At 33.3% G+C, this 19,446-nt stretch overlaps 1 protein-coding gene across 1 annotated transcript in view; it reads left to right on the top strand.

The window, feature by feature from the left end:
- The window catches only part of LOC127843022 (uncharacterized), a 118,663-nt gene extending 101,886 nt beyond the window's left edge, over positions 1-16,777 (top strand). Inside the window, exons 4-5 of the mRNA XM_052372848.1 lie at positions 15,675-16,036; positions 16,653-16,777. Of these exons, the coding sequence (XP_052228808.1) occupies positions 15,675-16,027 (353 nt within the window). The 3' untranslated portion in view covers positions 16,028-16,036; positions 16,653-16,777. The remainder of the gene's footprint in view (positions 1-15,674; positions 16,037-16,652) is intronic.
- Positions 16,778-19,446: the final 2,669 nt, after the last annotated feature.

Raw genomic sequence — 19,446 nt, 5'->3', positions numbered from 1 at the left:
TGCAATAACTTTTGAAATATTGAACATAGCAACTTGATATTTGGCATGCACGTGTATCTCATTGAGCTGCACATTTTGAGTGGTAAAAGGTCATGGTCAAGGTCATCCTTCGAGGTCAAAGGTCAAAAATTTAAAACTTTACATTGTAAAGTTTTGCAATAACTTTTGAAATATTGAACATAGCAACTTGGTATTTGGCATGCATGTATATCTCATGGAGCTGCACATTTTGAGTGGTGAAAGGTCAAGGTCATCCTTCAAGGTCAAAGGTCAAAAATTTAAAACTTTAATATAGTAAAGTTTTGCAATAACTTTTGAAATATTGAACAAAGCAACTTGATATTTGGCATGCATGTGTATCTCATGGAGCTGCACATTTTGAGTGGTGAAAGGTCAAGGTCATCCTTTAAGGTCAAAGGTAAAAAATTTCAAACTTTAAGATAGTTAAGTTTTGCAATAACTTTTGAAATATTGAACATAGCCACTTCATATTTGGCATGCATGTGTATCTCATGGAGTTGCACATTTTGAGTGATGAAAGGTCAAGGTCATCCTTCAAGGTCAAAGGTAAAAAATTAACTTTTTCACTATTGAAGATAGCAACTTGATATATGGCATGCATGTGTATCTCATGGAGCTGCACATTGAGTGATGAAAGGTCAAGGTCATCCTTCAAGGTCAAATGTCAAATTTATGGCGTCTGTTCGTCTGAAAACTTTTCCATTGGTCATAACTTTTTCAATATTGAAGATAGCAACTTGATATTTGGCATGCATGTGTATCTCATGGAGCTGAACATTTTGAGTGGTGAAAGGTGAAGGTGAAGGTCATCCTTTAAGGTAAAATGTCAAATATATTGGGGTCTGTCCGTCCGAAAACTTTAACATCGGTCATATTTTTTTTAATATTGAAGATAGCATTGATATTTTGCATGCATGTGTATCTCATGAAGCTGCACATTTGGAGTAGTGGAAGTTCAAGGTCAAGGTCATCCTTCAAGGTAAAAAAAACAAAACAAAAATCAAAGGGGCATTCTCATGAAACTGCACATTTTGAGTGATGGAAGTTGAAGGTCAAGGTCATCCTTCAAGGTCAAGGTTATCCTTCAAGGTCAAACAAAAATTCAAAGCTGCGTTATCATGAAGCTGCACATTTTGAGTGGTGGAAGTTCAAGGCCAAGGTCATCCTTCAAGGTCAAGGTCATCCTCTAAGGTCAAATGTCATTTTTTTTTATTCAAAGCAGCGTTATCATGAAGCTGCACATTTTGAGTGGTTGAAGTTCAAGGTCAAGGTCATCCTTCAAGGTCATTCTTCGAGGTCAAAGGTAAAAAAATATATTTCAAAGCGGCGTTCTCATGAAGCTGCACTTTTTGAGTGGTGGAAGTTTCAAGGTCAAGGTCATACTTCAAGGTCAAAGGTAAAATTATTTTTTTTTTAATTCAAAGCGGTGCACTACGGGGCATTGTGTTTCTGATGAACACATCTCTTGTTTCTTTCATACACTTGCATACTTTTTCATAAATCATAAATGATTAAAATAAAAAGGAAAACACAACTTGACTTTTAATGTTTAATCCCTCATGTTCAGCTTTATTTATTTTTCAACATACAGTACCATACCAATAGCATATTTTTGAGTCTCTTTTCAATCTAAACAACAATAAATATACATGCACATGCAAGCACTTCAAGATAAAAATATTCTAGCATTAAAATTTGATCTAACCATTTTATCTATATGAATGCTATTCATAATCATGAATTCTATTATTATGAATGGGTACATAATATTGCACTGATAAATGTAAACATTGATTGGAGTGAAGTTTATTCATTAAACAATAACTGTGATAATTTACTAATCACTAATATATTGTAATACTTACAATTAACTTATTAAGATAATAAATGTTTATAGTATTTTTGTTTAAAAAATATATTATTTATATTGTGAATAATTTGTAAATGGGGCCTATTGTACCACAAGCTGTTTCAGAATATGCTTGGAATTATAAAACTTTAAACAAATTTCATGATACATGTACATTACATTAAGAATGGTTCTAAATGTAATCTTAGTCATGTATCAAAATTAAAGATAGCACATATATCCTAGTAAACCTGTTTAAAGGAAAGTGTAAGAAAATTTGACCTCTTTTCAAATGGGTTGACTGGAAAGTATTCTCTCTTGAAAAGCAAGGGCAGGAATTACGAATTCAGCAACGTTAAGCATTTCATTTACCATAATTTATTATATCTGTAAGTGGCAATAAAGACCTAGAACTGCAGTTTATACATTTATAGTTTTAAGCATTATAACAAAGAAACAATCATCTACTATTCTACATGTACATGTAGGTTACGGTAGTCAATTTACTCATAACTTGATATAAAGGTCCAATAGTATGATCGCACAATGGTGGCAGTTCCAAATTAGCAGGTTACAGGTAACCATAAATAGTGATCAAGAAATTAACTACATGTTTATTAATTGTACACATGTAAACAGCATAATCCTAGACACTGGCCATGATAGCCAGGGGTAAAAGATTCAAGTTCCGGATTGGCTGTACAGTTGTCCCATCCTGCAACATTTGGTGCCCAATGTGGGACCATGACACAATCTATTCTCAACAAAACCTGTTCATGGTTTGAATGGATCCAGTTTACAATGATCCCGTGACTCGAATTCTCGAAAAAATTCCAGCTTGGCAGAAGAAAATGTTAGTGCACGAACTTAGTGATTGTCACTAAACAGAAGATGTTTTTTGGCATATCATTAGCTCAATCAGAAAAGCAAGGGGTCCCTGGTTAAAATCCCGGACTGGCTGCACAATTTTCTCATCCTGTGTCATCAAAACATAAAATACCATAGTATATTTACAATGCCCAGTATGTATTATGCTTGAGCATTAATTATGTGTATAATTTTTACCACAGGAGTTTGAAATTCTATACATGAAGCTAATCTTGTGGCAAAATAATATAAATAGACCCCTATATAGTAAGTCTATATACTAAATTAGTATATAGGGGTCTAGTTTTTATTATTTAGCCATTAGATTATTAGCTTCATGGATAGAATTTCAAACTCCTGTGATTTTTACTGAAAAAGCATTAAAAGCAAAATATTGAACAAGCACAGAAGTAACATTTCTAAAGTAATTAATAGTGCTTGGTAAGTATTAAAGGGGCCTTTTCACAGATTTTGGCATGTTTTGAAGTTTGTCAATTAAAGCTTTATATTGATAAATGTAAACATATTGGATCTAAAAAGCTCCAGTAAAAAATATAGAATAATATAAAAAGGGAAAAAAAGGTAGCCCGCAGCAGGGCTCGAACCAGTGACCCCGGAGTCCTGGAGTAAAAAATAAAATGGTGTAAACTTTTGCACATATTATTTTGTTCCTCTCTTATTCACAGTTTAAGTTCAAATGAAAATTTTTATGGAATGTGTTGTCTGTATTATTTTAAGGAGAAACAGCAATAACATGTTTTGGATATATAATAAACAGAGAGAGCTATATAAAAGTGAAGATAATAATAACCCTTGGAACAAATACATAGAACCAATTGAGCACATTTTATCAACAGAGCCTGAGGTGTGATAAATTTACTTGTATTCCTTGCAGAACAAATCCTGCAGTATGAAAACATTATGTACAGTTGATAGAACATCATATTTCGGCTAAATAATAACTCATTTTTGAAAAATACATTAAAGATGTATTTCTGATTTACAAAACTGATCAAATATTTAAAAAATAAATTCCATTTGCTTTTTCATGACATTTTGAAAGTCAAAACTTTGGTTTCGTCTGTAGAAATTCAATTAAATGAACTGATTTAAACTGACCTAACTTGGTAAAGGTACCGGAAAAATGGTTAAAATGTTGATATAAAAATAGTTATACAGTTTAATATATGGAAAAAATGTTTTGTTTTAAGTTAATGAAGAATAATAAGCATGTTTATTTGCTTAGTAAAAATAATTAAAACTTTCTTGTGACTTTGACGGACATACGGACATCTGGACCCAATCTAATTTTCTTCAGAAGCTGTGTTGAATACTTTTTTTCTAAATAAACAATATATATAGGTGGGTGGAGAATGGGATTATTGATGCAAGTACCTGCGGTTCAGTCCTCGTGTTCATTATAAAGAAACATGAAGTAGTACTTCTTGGACATTTTCGGGATGTTGATTTTTATCTAAAAAGAAATGTTTTATAAAAACATTACAGGATCTACATTTTAATAAATACGAACATTTATTAAACCTTCCCAAATCATTTAAACACACCGAAAATAATCGATGGTGACACCTCTGCAAAAACTCTAATTATTTTCAATTTCATATCACATAATATGGGCATGATATCAATTATGGTGTTCTGAAGATTAACTTTTCTAATTGAAATTGTTTCTGCTCCGTTTTTAATTCATGTAATTTTACAATATGCTACATTCGTCTCGTTGTTGTTAATGTCCGTCATTTTGGAAATGCAATATGAAAATCATTTGTTAAATACTCACCTATTGGCTAATAGCGTGTGGTATTGGCTGCAATAGCCAATGAAAATCGCTGACGCTTTACAAGTCGACTTGGCACAACGAAACAACCCGTATTATAAACACATTTTGAACAACACTTTCGGCAATCTCCGCAAATTCTAGTTTTGGATAAAATACCAGGTCGGCGGGTGAAATATAAATTAAAAAAAACGAAAGTGACTTTTATTTTTATTTCTATTTGTCGAAAAATAGGGTCGGGCGCTCCCGTAAAACAAATAATAAAAAAAAATGCTAGAAGCACATAGTAGTATATATATATATATATATATATATATATATATATGAGGTAGAGCAATAACCAAGACCAGCCTAGCCAAATAGGCAACACAAAGCAAAAGATAAAGCAAAATGATAAGCACCTAATAGTTATAAATAATAACTGAGACATTTGCGCTAATCTAAACCGTAAGCTTACAAATTAATGAAGACAATTAAAGACATAAAATAAGCATGGCAAAGTGGTTATTAAGCACATGGTAGTATACAAATATATGACAGAGCAATAACCAAGACCAGCCTAGCCAAATAAGCAGAACAAAACAAAACAAAAACATTGATCATTATCTTCATACAATGATACACTATTAATTATCAAAAATAAATATTATCTATCTATCCAAATTGCAAACTTACGATATGTTCCCATAACTAGCTATTTCATTTGATTACACATTTAACATAAACATACACAAAACTTTCAATGTGTTTGTAGATTAACACTTGCTTTTCATCACCATTTTGGCCTTTGTTTACATTTTAGCGGAGTGATGTCATCTGCGTAAATGGGCATGAAAGTTGTTCTCATAATTGTTATTAAATATCTCAATAAATTAACAATATATGCAGTTTTTAAAGGTAATTACTTAAAATATTATGCTTGGTGTCCTAGATATTTCCATGAAAGAGCGTAAAATTACATTGATGTGTTTCGCCAAGATTTCTGGAATTGAGCCCGCTATAGAGATGTTGTATGTTGAGGCACAAACAACAACTCTGCTAGGAGAATGTCTTTCTAGATCAAATGTTTTGTGCCTCCCAAAAAGAGTTAATTTATTAAGTAAGTGCCTTATTCGTCTGCTTGCTTTAAGATTCTGATTTAATTTCCAGTCGGTTAATATTAATGCTTTTTACTGATAATGATTTAATCACGTGAAATTAAATTGCTTGGATTATGAATATTTTTGATGAGTGTCTCCTTAATTTTTGTTCTTCATATATATAGTAAAACCATCAATAGAGATACAATTAAAATTAGGAATAATTGTGGTAAAGTGGAAAATTCTAAAAATGAGCAATATCTCTGTATCCCATAATTTTTAGAAATGTCTGCAAAATTATGTAATTAGATATATGCTCATTTATAATAAACCAAGAAAGTTTCCAACAGTTTTTTTTACAGATACCTGAAGTGTTTCATTTTGACATCAAAGAAATACATTTATAAATTCATATGGGCACAGTAACAATAAAAACTATTTTCATATTATTCTTCAAGTCTTTGTTGGTTCATTATATAAACACATGGCCAATTGTTTATAGTTTTAATCAATTGGGAAATAAATATGGACTGTTGTGATAAATATATCAATCTATACTTATATGGCCTGTGATATATGTGATTTAAAAGTATATGTTACTGTCACATGTGACGGTACATAGCACTCAAAGAACAACAATACAATGAAAAGATACAACTCATTAAAAATTAACAAATGTTTTATTAATCAATACAGTACTTGCAATGAAGAGGTTTTTTTTTTCATTTTGTTGAATCACAATTCAAATAATTTGTTTATTTATTTTATGTCATTTTAACTCATCAACAGGTCAACTTTTTTTTACGCCCTTCTCAATCTTAACAGTTTTCAGTTTTTCAGAACATAACTCGTAGGCACCAAATTCAATCGATGTCAAAAACAAAGAATTTAAAAAAACCGAAAGTTGGCAAGCCAGTATAAAACATGATTTTATCGTCTGAGGCATTAACATATTTGATGGTTATTTCTGATTTTTGCCTCCATTGGTCAAAGGCTAGCGGGGCTTATATCATGGTCCTGTGTCCGTCGTGCGTCCATCCGTGCGCTAACTTTTCCTTTAAGCATCTTATTCTCCTAAACAACTGGTCCAATTCTGATGAAATTTCTCAGGAATGTTCCTGAGGTAAACTTTTTTCAAATTTGTTCAAATTATGCCCCTGGGGTTAAATTTGACCCTGCCCCGGGGGTCACAAAATAAAAAAAAAATCTTATATAAGGCCTATTTTGTAAAAACTTTCAAAATCTTCTCGTCCATAACTATTGGGCATAGGGCTATCAAATTAAGTATGTAAAGACATCTAATAGTCCTCTACCAAATTTGTTCAAATTATGCCCCTGGGGACAAATTTGACCCTTCCCCAGGGGTCACGACATTGAACATTTGCTTATATAGGGTCTATTTTGTGAAAACTTTACAAATCTTCTCGTCCATAACCATTGGGCCTATAGGGCTACCAAATTCGGTATGTAGTAGCATCTTAAAGTACTCTACCAAGTTTGTTCAAATTATGCCCCTGGGTTCAAGTTTGACCCTGCTCCGAGGGTCAAAAAATTGAACATATGCTTATATAAGGCCTATTGTGGGATTTTTTTTTAAATCTTCTTGTCCATAACCGTATGGCATAGGGCTACCAAATTTGGCATGTAGTGACATTTAATAGTTCTCTTCTTAGTTTGTTCAAAATGCCCCTGGGTCAAATTTAAAACTGCCCGGGGGTCACAAAATTGAATATATGCTTATAAATGGCTTGTCCATAACCATTGGGCCTAGGGCTACCAAATTTGGTATGTAGTGACATCTTATAGTCCTCTACTAAGTGTGTTTATATTTTGCCCCTGGGGTCAAATTTGACCCTGCCGTGGGGGTCACAAAATTGAACATACGCTTATATGGAGCCTATTTTGTGAAAACTTAAAAAATCTTCTTGTCCATAACCATCCGGTCTAGGGCTGTCAAATTTGATATGTAGTGACATCTAATAGTCCTCTTCCAAATCTGTTCAAATTTTATCCATGGGGTCAAATTTGATCCTGCCCCGGGGGTCACAAAATTGAACATATGCTTATATAATGCCTATTTTGTGAAAACTAAAAAAAATATATTGTCCATAACAATTATGCCTAGGGCTACACAATTTGGTATGTAGTGACATTGTATAATCCTTTATTTAGTTTGTTAAAATTATGCCCCAGGGGTCAAATTTGACCCTGCCCTTGGGGCCACAAAATCGATTATATGCTTATATAGTGCCTATTTTGTGAACACTTACAAAATCTTCCTGTCCTTTAACCATAAGGCTGTGGCACTTCTACCCTTATTTGAATATATTAGTGTTCAAAGGTTCGTTTAAGTCGCGTTGTGTAATTTTTTGTTTTTACTAAAATGTTCCAGGTTCGTTTAACTACTCAACAGTTTGCGAAAGAATGCAACAAGTCTTTTTATAGCATATATAGTCTTTTATTCTTGTTTAAAATGTTTGTATATGTTGTATTGTAAATGTATATTATTCTTATTTGTATTGTAAATGTATGTAACTCTTATAAAGAAATTGAACAAGATCAAAACAAGAAAGAAACAAGATACTCAAACACAAATATAATCCGTCAAGAAAGTAAATGTCCCTCTCTCCTGCACTTACCGTAAAGCCGTAAAAGTATAATGTTTACTGTGCGAGTTGCTATCAATAATGGCTCGATTTAAAATACCCCTCTTTTATACTAATGCTTATGTAAATGCTTATACAAACGGTCATGTTCCAGAAAACGTGATCTCAGCAAGTAAACAAAACTTTCCATCACCCTGTCTAATTGGAGTATTTTATTCTAACTCCAGTAAACAAGCAGTTCGTGACCGTTTTAACATCGGTCTGACTGCCAAATAACCAAGGCTTAAGAGCATCCCTACATGTATGGTAGTTCGAATTGAGTTCAGTCAGCTTACTAGGACAAAAGTGTTACAAGGCATGATAGGGCTACCAAATTCGGTATGTAGTGACATCTAATAGTTCTCTACCAAGTTTGTTCAAATTATGCCCCTTGGGTCAATTTTTACCATGCCCGGGGGTCACAATACTGACCATACACTAATGGGGCCTTTTTTGCGAAAACTTTAAAAAATCTTCTTGTCCATAACCATTGGGCCTAGGGCTACCAAATTTGGTATGTTACATATATAATAGACATCTAATAAACTTCTACCACATTTGTTCAAATAATGCCTCTGGGTCAACTTTAACCCTGCCCCGGGGATTCACAAAATTGAATAAATGCGTATAAAGCGCCTATTTTGTAAAATCTTTAAAAAAAATCTTCTTGTCAAAAACCATTTGGACTATTGCTACCAAATTTGGTATGCAGTTACATCATTCTTATAGTCCTCTTATACCAAGTTTGTTCAAATTATGCCCTTTGGGTCAAATTTGACCTGCGGGTCACAAAATTGAACATTATATACGCTCATATCTTGCTTATTTTGTGAAAAGTTTTAAAATATTCTTGTCCTAAACTATAGGACCTAGGGCTACCACATTTTGCATGTAGAGAGATATAGTAGTCCTCTACAACGTTTGCTCAAATTATGCCCCTGAGGTTAAATTTGACCCAGACCAGGGTGTCACAAAAGTGTACATGTGCTTAACTAGGGCCTATATTTAAGTATTTGCACATGCCAAGAATATTTGTTTCAGGCTTTTCTTCAGCAGTGGAGTGATACAGGGCTATCATGGCCCTCTTGTTTGTTATTTGTGGAGATTTCATGCTCGTCAGGAGAAGCCTGCCCACCGACACTTTCAGAGCTGCCATCACCGACACTGGTGTCATCAGCATGTGACCTGGCATAAATGGAATACATAACTCTTATATGTATACACTGCAACTCCGTTACATCGCGATCCGTTATATCGCGCTGTCCATTATATCGCGAGTCGGCTATGGCTCCCAAAAATCCGACAAGAATGATCACAAAAACACATTTTTTTTAAAATTCGTTGACAAGCTATAATCTGACAATATGCAAACTGCGATAACAACCGGTTCTGGCTAGTAATTGATCACCCGTTTTACGCGGCTTATACTTGACACGCAGTGAAGCGTGAAAACAGACCTTAAGTGACAGTGTTGCTTTAACACGGATTGAGTTGTTTGCAGCACTTGAGTTATTAGTGTCTCATTCTCGATAATAATGTCAGTTTGTTGTTTTTGCTATTATATTTTAGCTGAGACATTTAGCAGTTTGAAGCCACATCAATAATAAACACTAAATTGTCGTTGTGTTAATTATCAGCTTATTATAACTATTGTTTGACTATGCGTATCTACAGTCGTTTCATTTTGTTTATATTATACAGTTGATATCGCTCATCATTACCCGATAATCCCGTATATTTCAGTTTTAAAGCAAACTCCGGTAAATATTTACGATAAAAGTGCTCAGTACACACACACATTTGCAATTATTCTTAATATCAAATACATTTTGGCATTTGTTACTATTTAAAGATGTGATGAAATAACGTCCAATCGGGGCGTTTTTTTCCCACTGAACACGCGTAAATCGCCTGACGTGATGTTCATTTTTTTATACAACACAAAATACATTCTCACTTTCCATGCGACGTTCTACATGTCTGCATAATTTTCGCGCGCTTTTTATGGAGACAAAGGATATTTTAGCACTGTTTATTTGACGCTAGAATTTGTTAATGTCGCATTAGCATTTAAATTCGGAAACGTGTTTCGGATTACAAATTTAGGTAAGCTCATTTGAGAATCAAACGAAACATTAACATTGTGCGTAATTAATGCAACGATAATTTGTTTAAGCGCATTACGTGCCATATCGCTAATTAAAACGTGAAAATTATAACTAGGAAAGTAGCGTAAATCTAGGTTTCTACACTACACAAATGTAGGTGTATATCTTTAATACACTACACAAATGTAGGTGTATATTACGCTGAGCGTACCTGAAAATAAAAATTAATAATGGCATTACAATTTCCATGGTAATCAAAACTTTAATTACGATATTATTTTATACAAATAAATTTTTTGTTGTTGTTTTACAAAAGTACATGTAAAATTGGTTTGCAATGATTACGATACAAAGATAAAGCAGCGCCGTTCATAAAATGAAAACACTGATGAAATTTGACACATTAACTGCACATCAACTGCTTAAAAACTAAGTCAGACATGTCTTGATTTATATCGCGCTCCGGATATATCGCGATCGCGATCTTTGGACCCCGTCAATCGCGATATAATGGATCTGTAGTGTATATTTATTTATTTATTTATATATTGCAGGGATTTCAATAGACGCAGAATCCTGCGTTTTGACGCGAGCAAATTAAAAATGACTCGTTTTTGACGCAACACTTTTTTCTGCCGTGCGTCATTTTGACGCATCGAAAATTTGACCCGTGCGTCAGTCAGTTAACATCTCAAGTTCCATGGTAATAAATCCCGCTGTGCTCCGTATTGAAAGTAATGTTTCAGTATTCGAAACTCTGTCTATAATAGAGGGAATACCCCGGGTGTTGTTTATCTTATCTCATCTCTTCCAATACACGTGTCACCGTCTAAATAGTGCGTGCGCACTAACTGGGTAATTGACCAGTCGCCAACTCCGCCCACATTTTGTCGATCAGCCAATCAGATAGCGAGTTTTCGCAAAGTCGGCAAAAGTAATTAAAGAAAAAACAAAATTGATCTAAGGTCTAATAATTACGTAGATCCAATAGTCCAGCGAGTTTTGTCATTTGTTATTCCACCGATAATCACGAGTAACACCCGTCTTATATAAACTGGAATCTCAGTTAATTTTTTATACTAACAAGTCATAATGCTACACATAAAAATTGAGAAAACACATTTCCTCGATTAGATGTAAATTATCCGAGTAGAATTAAATTGCTACGTCATGACCTTCGACATTGTAAATGGCCGACGAAACATTTAACCCGCGTTCAATTCAAAGCTGGCGATTCAAATTGCAAGTTATTGTGATTCAATAATGGAGAAAGCATTAAATGGATTTAACAAACATTTGATAAGGTTTGTTAAACCAGATAACAACAAGAAAAATTTGGATTATTAAAGAATAATTACTACGAGTAAGAAATTCTTAAGTGTACATATTTCGGACATGTATAGTATTCGGATAAACAGTAATAGATATACTAGATGTTCCATGCATTTAAAATTTTAAATTGTGTTTTGTTTGAAAAGCTACCATAGGGATGATGATGATAATATAATGACGATAAATATGTGATGAAAACGTGCTATGGGTACATATATTTAAGTTACTTAAATGTGTATAAAGTCTTAAATGTGTTATAATATTAATAAGGAAGTATATTTTAATGTGCCAATTCATTAAAATATTTTGTGTTATGTATCATGGCATGGTATTGTTATTTAATAAAGCAGTAAAACTTTTTAAGATATTGTGTTACTCATAGAGCATATTTTATCTAAACAATTGAATAATACAGACAAAAACACAATAAACGCGCTTCAAAATTGACCCCAATATTTTTCAATTTGACTCTTCAAAATTTCAGTCCAGGGGTCATTGACTCCTGGTTTTTAAAATCTATTGAAATCCCTGATATTGTATTGTTTAATAATCTTGTTGTGGCATTGTAGATATGGTGCCTGCCTAGCCATTGGGAGGCCACAGGTTTGATCTCTTCGTGGGGAGGGTTCTCATGATATTTACAAAAACACTATGCACTGGTTTTTCCCAGGAAACAGACTTGAGAGTATCTTAATAAGCCTAAGGCTTTGGATGCAGTCTAGCTAAAATAAATAAGTTTATTATTATACATACATTAATCTTAATGTTTATTTGAATGGTTTTCAATAAAGTTAATATTAATTTCCTAGTCCTACCACATAAAGTATGTTATGTTTTGTTCTCACAAAAACCATTCATGTCCATATTAAAAAAGTGTTTGTTAATCTTAAGAATCTTTGTACTAGAGGCATGTTACTGTTGAGTTAAAATTATATCTACATAAATACATGTAAATACATTAATGCCAAACCTTATAAAGAATAAATAGCCATTTTTGGAGACGATATATATTGATATTATTACCCATGAAATCATTCAATCTGATCCCTGGAATTACTCTAACTCGTTGGACTTGAAGAGTCATTATGACTGATAAGCACTTTCAAACACCTATAAAAAAAGTAATAGCAAGATATGAATGCATGTTTCTTTTATATAAATACAACAACAAACAAATATACTGATTAAATGCAAATAACAATACAATTTATATTCAAAGGAGGTACTTCATACTCAAATTCAAATAACCAAGTGCCTAAGTGATAAACTAGAAATAGGTTTGATGTTTTGAAATGTTATTGAATAATAGTGCTACATATTTGTATGAATATGCATGATTTGAGTGTCATATAACATTCATTTTTTAACTGTTGTTGTTTTTTGCACTATTTTGTAATGAAAAGTTTTAGTAAAAATACGTGGTCTATAATTAATTAATTTTGTTTGCATATATTATTATGCCCCCCTTTGAAGAAGAGGGGGGTATATTGTTTTGCACATGTTGGTCGGTCTGTCCGTCAGATGGTTTCTGGATGATAACTCAAGAACGCTTAGGCCTAGGATCATGAAACTTTATAGGTACATTGATCATGACTGGCAGATGACCCCTATTGATTTTCATGTCACTAGGTCAAAGGTCAAGGTCACAGTGACTTGAAATAGTAAAATGGTTTCCGGATGATAACTCAAGAATGCTTAGGCCTAGGATCATGAAACTTCATGGAAACATTGATCTTGACTGGCAGATGACCCCTTTTGATTTTCAGGTCACTAGGTCAAAGTTCATGGTCACAGTGACTCGAAACAATAAAATAGTAAGGATGATAACTCAAGAATGCTTATGCCTAGGATCATGAAACTTCACAGGTACAGTGATAATGACTGGCAGATAATATCTATTGATTTTCAGCTCACTAGGTCAAAGGTCAAGGTCACAGTGACTTGAAATAGTAAAATGGTTTCCGGACGATAACTCAAGAACACTTACGCCTAGGATCATTACACTTCATAGGTACATTGATAATGACTTGCAGATGACCCCTATTAATTTTCAGGTCACTAGGTCAAAGGTCAAGGTCACAGTGACTCAGTAAAATGGTTTCCTGATGATAACTCAAGAATAATTAACCTAGGATCATGAAACTTCATAGGTATATTGATCATGACTGGCAGATGACCCCTATTAATTTTCAGGTCACTAGGTCAAAGGTCAAGGTCACAGTGACAAAAAACGTATTCACACAATGGCTGCCACTACAAATGACAGCCCATATGGGGCGCATGCATTTTTTTCTAAACAGCCCTTGTTTATATTATATTCACATACTGTGAAAAACATGAGATGCATAAATAATTTAAAACGGGTTGAAAGGCTAAAACGGCAATTCATCACCTTTATTAGAGATTTACATGTCTACTTTCTAGATTGAAATGATCTTTTGCCCGTGGTATTTTGTTGGTACCTTGTTCCTGTTCATAGCGTTTGGACCATTTCTATCCACCAATGATTAGAGCATACCCTGGTGTATCTGCAACATCAATATATGTAAAAGGGTTTAAATAAATACTGAAAAAATTAAATAAAATTTATTAACAGCCAGCACACCTTAAATTTGCCATAGCGATAAATGAAAAATGCTAGTTTGTGTGTAACATGGCCACAAATTTAATATGTTACAGTGGGGCAGGGTGTTGGTGTTGTATCTACTGTAAGTAAACCAAGCAATATAGATTGAAAAAATAGTTCAATGTTGTATTAATAAGAACACGTTTTTCATCATAAATGGCATTTAATTTTATTATAATACAATTTTGGGCATTCATGGAATAGAAGAAATGATTGTTGGTATTTACATTGGTCTGTTCTGGTAACATAAATATGCAATGACAGTCTGCTCAAATTAATCATTCAAGTTTGAGATTAGCAAAGCATGGTGTAAAATGTCAACACATTAGGCCATATTAAATTATTGTTTTTTTACCGATTAATACTAAATAAAATGTTAATAATAATAATGCTTGCCATCTACATGGTGTAATACTCCTACAAATACGATATTTATGTACATTACCAAATAAGATATCAATACACTAATGATACCTACCCGTTTGGCGTCGCATCTTGCCTGCTTATAGCTCTAAACCATGCGGTTTTCGTGGCATGATTTCTAGGCATTTTGTGCAGCGTTACATGCTTGCCATATATGCCAAATTGTCCCACATCAGGCCTTTAACTTGCCAGTTTGGAAAAAAATCATATAATGTATAGTTATATACTTTGTAAGGTTATTATAAAATACAATTCATATATAATAAGCATAAGACACTTCTTTCTTTAAAAAAAAAAAGACATCAATGGAAATTGGGATTTTTTTTTGTTCAATATTGGTTTGGAATCGGGTACCTTTTAGGGCAATTTTTACATAGCAAAAACCCCCTGATATAATATAAAGTAATTGTTCAATAATGTATATGTGCCATTTTATTGCTACAGTAGACAAAATAATACATGTTTTCAGAATTATTGATTTATAAACATGAGTAATGAAGTATTTTGACTGTCACTACATGGCATGTCTATAAATAGAAACTGTGTCACTGGGAAAGAGACACTTTCTGACCTTGTCTCAATTTTGTGGTTGTTTAATGATTGTACATGAACACTATGTTTACCTGTTGATTGAACTGTGCAATTGTTTCAATATGTGTAATTGTTTTCATCTGTGTAATTGTTTTACTTCAATTCATATCTTACTCAACAGTCGCATTTCAACATGTCAAACGTTAACTAAATAGCTCTGCTACTGAAGTTTATTGTCATGTTTTACTATTGAATCATTGAAATGTATGCATATATTTTAGATGTGTAAAGGCCTCTTTATAGCAACATATGCGTAATACAATATCACTGCAGTATGTTTAATAAGATTATTTAACATTTACAGTAATTCAATATCTTGATGTTACTCTGTTTTGCAGTAGACAAGTGTGCTGTGAGTCCCACAGGAGACAGGCTGTACATCAGCAGCTACTGGTCGAACAAGCTTCTCACCCTGGCCAGGGATGGCACACTCCTGGCTAAATACTCAGACCCAGCACTACATGGCCCATATGGTCTACAGGTGACCCCTGCAGGCCAGGTTCTGGTCTGTGGATACCTGTCCGACACTGTACTACAGGTGGGCTGGGAGGGGCAGAGAAAGCTGGCTACGCTGGCTACACAGGAGGATGGAGTGAGGTACCCATGGTCAGTCTGCTACAGCAGCACAACATCCTCCATCATTGTGGGACAGAAGTGGGACGACAACATCCTGGTGTTCAGAGTGGAATAGTGTGTACATGTATGTATTAGTTGTTGAAATTAGTGATTAGTATTTTAATTACAATGTGTTGTTTAGCATACGAACATAGTAGTGTGTGATGTTACAATACAACATTGTTTGTGTAGTTAAAGATACAAATAATTTATGTGCACATATTGTTATCTGATTATACAATGTGAGAGTTTTTGTTGGAACATTAGATTTAATGCATATTATGTAAATTGTTGTCATAACATTTGTGTAATTATGGTCCTAAAATTTAATTCTTGTAAACTTCGCATGAAAAAAACAAAGCATTTCAACTGAAAATTTAATATTTGTACAAAGATGCACATGTACATAGCAACTGAGGCTATTTTTAGACTTTCATTTCTATAAAACATGCCATGTAAGAAATGTATATGGATGAATATTTTTTAAATAAAATATGAAATTGTTTAAGTAATCTTTGGAGGAGTATATATTGATATTTTACGCAATGTTTACAGAAAGGTAACACTTGATGTGAGATTTATTAATTTGCCATATTTTATGATGTTGAACATGTCTTATTGATTTTTATTACATTTACATAAATGTGTGTGAGTCCTAAATATACATACAAGAAATAAATCAAGCTATTCTGCTGCTCCAGTTGCTGCTGAGTCGCGACAACGATGCTGAGGATGTGGGGGACAAGCATGACGCAGAAGGTAAAAGAGACGCTTTGTCAGGCCTTTTCTTGGTCACTTTGGGAAAAAATGCAATTTTGGGATTTTTTATTTGTTTCGTGCTAAAAGTCCATTGATTTGGGAAAACACATTTAATATAAGTATTTATAATACTTCAAATTATAGGAATAAAATCCTATTATAATAGTTATAAACTTTGTTAGATCTAATTGAAACATAATTGAGATAAGATTTTCATAAGGAACAGCATATAACACGCTTTGGGTATGGGTCCGTTTAACAGACCCATAAATACTCAAGGAAAAGCCCTGCTTGTGTATTTCCTGTTTATTAAGATGAGGTGGAAAAGAATGGTATGAATTAACAAAAGTTAAAATATCCTTTTAAATTGTTTGTTTATTGTAAAATCATATATATTCGTCCGCATGTTATTTCGTGGTTAAAAAAAGACTTTCATGGACGTGGTAGTTAATGCATGACTTTCTCAGTTTGAAAACAATAAATATGGAATTTGTGTAAGTTATTTTCCAGTGTGTTTGTATTTAATTTGTGGATCGTTCAACCCTTAAAATCAATAAAAAATAATGTCCCGCGAATAATAGTGTTTTTGCAGTGTATAAATAAGTGAAGTGGACGAGAATGATATGATATGATTTCACAGAAGGTAAAATGGCGTCTATTCTTGTGTATATCGTGTTTTCAGTACAACTTATTTTACTTGATGATCAATAACTCAAACCCTTCTCCAGCTCTATGCTTTCCAACTTACCGATACAGACACCTCAGAAACACAACACCGCAATAATTTCTGTCATCCCCATGCAGGCCTTGAGTTTTTGTAAAGCTGTGAGATATTTAATTAAACTTATTTGATTGGAATCTATTCCATCTAATGCCGTATAGAGTCTGTTTGCGAGGAGGTGTTAAGTTTTCATTGTGTATACAGTGTTGTTTTTTTAGTCATAACAGGCCCCATCACAAAGGAGCATGATTTACATAAAACCACCATTTTTTCACGGGATATTATGCGTTCTTGTTAGTTTCATGGAATAAATGCGTTTTGCTTCATGGAGTTAACGAGTATTGAAAAGTGTAAAGAAAAATAATTAAATTGGAAAATTTGTATGGGAAAATAATTAAAACAAGCAAATCCGTTGAATTGATAGCACACGCCAATATGCTTCTGGACACAAAAGTATTATATTTGACTCTCAAAACAATGTTTCAAGATACAAAGGGCCAAAACTCCATTATTAACAGATGGTGTACACTGCCATTTGGCGTGCATCATCCTCTTATCCATATATATTCATGTTTCAATAAAATCTGCCAAAGCACTTCAAAAATATGGCTCCGTACACACAAAAAGCATTTTCAAGATACAAAGGGCCATAACTCTATTATTAACTGATGGTGTACAATGCCATTTGGCGTGGATCATCCTCTTATCCATATGCATACTCATACCAAGTTTCAATGAAATCCGCTAAAGCACTTACAAGATATGGCTCCGGACAGACGGGCGGACGGACGAAAAGACACAAAACAGTATCCCTCCGCCTATGGCAGGGATAATAAAAAGTACAGAATCTCGTATTGAGCAACTCTAAACTCACAAATTCGCACTGAAAGAAGCTTAAACACGTTTAAATAATATTATATTTCTTCTACGATATAGCATATAAGATGTTTACAGTATATTTACTGTATTCTGTTATATAAGTTAATATTATTTGCTCTTGAGAGCCCTTTATAAATCTAAGCACCGACAATGGAAGCCATATGTCTTATCAGGCATTATTATAAAAATTTTCATTGTTCAAACATTTCTACGTAAAAGATCAATCTGAAGTTTGGCATACACATTGAGGATAGATGAAAAATGATAAGGAAGTGCATATTTTTTGCGTTTTAAACAGTTCAGGTTGTCTTATAGGTTACATTATACTAAATAATAGTTTCATGTAGGGCTGTACTCTCTAAAAAAAATCATATTTTACTCGAAGCCATGTTTTACACTTTAGACTGGTGTTCTGTCTTTATCTCTTGGATATATTGGAAGGGAAAGAAAAGGTGCTCACTGCTTAATCCCTGACATATGATAAAGTTAGAGACTTAAGTACAAGTTTGACCTGAAAACAGTTACATTGCACTAGAAAATGACCGGAAAATTTAAGGTGCAAAAGAAGTAGAGTTTGATTTGAGTAAAGTTAATGTTTGGTTTTAACATGACATATCTTTTTTATTGCTTAAATTGATTCAGCTTAGAATGAACTTTCAGAAAAAGTATGGTTATGGTGGTCTCTATGTTCTAAATGTTGCATTTATTTTCTCTTTAATTTGTCGCTTTTACATTGAATTATATAGGGAAATCATTTAGTATATTGTGGCCTTTAATTAATTTAGCTTACACTAACAAGGGAGAGAACTGTCAATATGTACCAGCAGTGAGTTGTTGCCATTAAATTGTTTCATATTTTATTAATTTGTAATATTTCTTACAACTTTTATGACATGATGGCTTACTTTGGAATTGTTGTCTAGTGTGAATTTAAACAGAGTTTAACACCAAAGACCTGTAAAGGCATGGTAAAAATGGTGTGTGTGTTTTTGTAACTTTGGGAATACATTAATATGAAGTTGTTGCCTCCCATTTATTATTATCCCCCGCCATAGGTGGATAGATATTGTTTTGGCGTTGTCTGTCCGTCTGTCTTTCCGTCCGTCCATTTGTTCGGAGCCATATCTTGGAAGTGC

Source organism: Dreissena polymorpha, chromosome 8 (assembly GCF_020536995.1).
Source record: "Dreissena polymorpha isolate Duluth1 chromosome 8, UMN_Dpol_1.0, whole genome shotgun sequence".
Classification (NCBI taxonomy): Eukaryota; Metazoa; Mollusca; class Bivalvia; order Myida; family Dreissenidae; genus Dreissena; species Dreissena polymorpha.
This window is presented reverse-complemented; position numbering and strand designations above follow the sequence as displayed.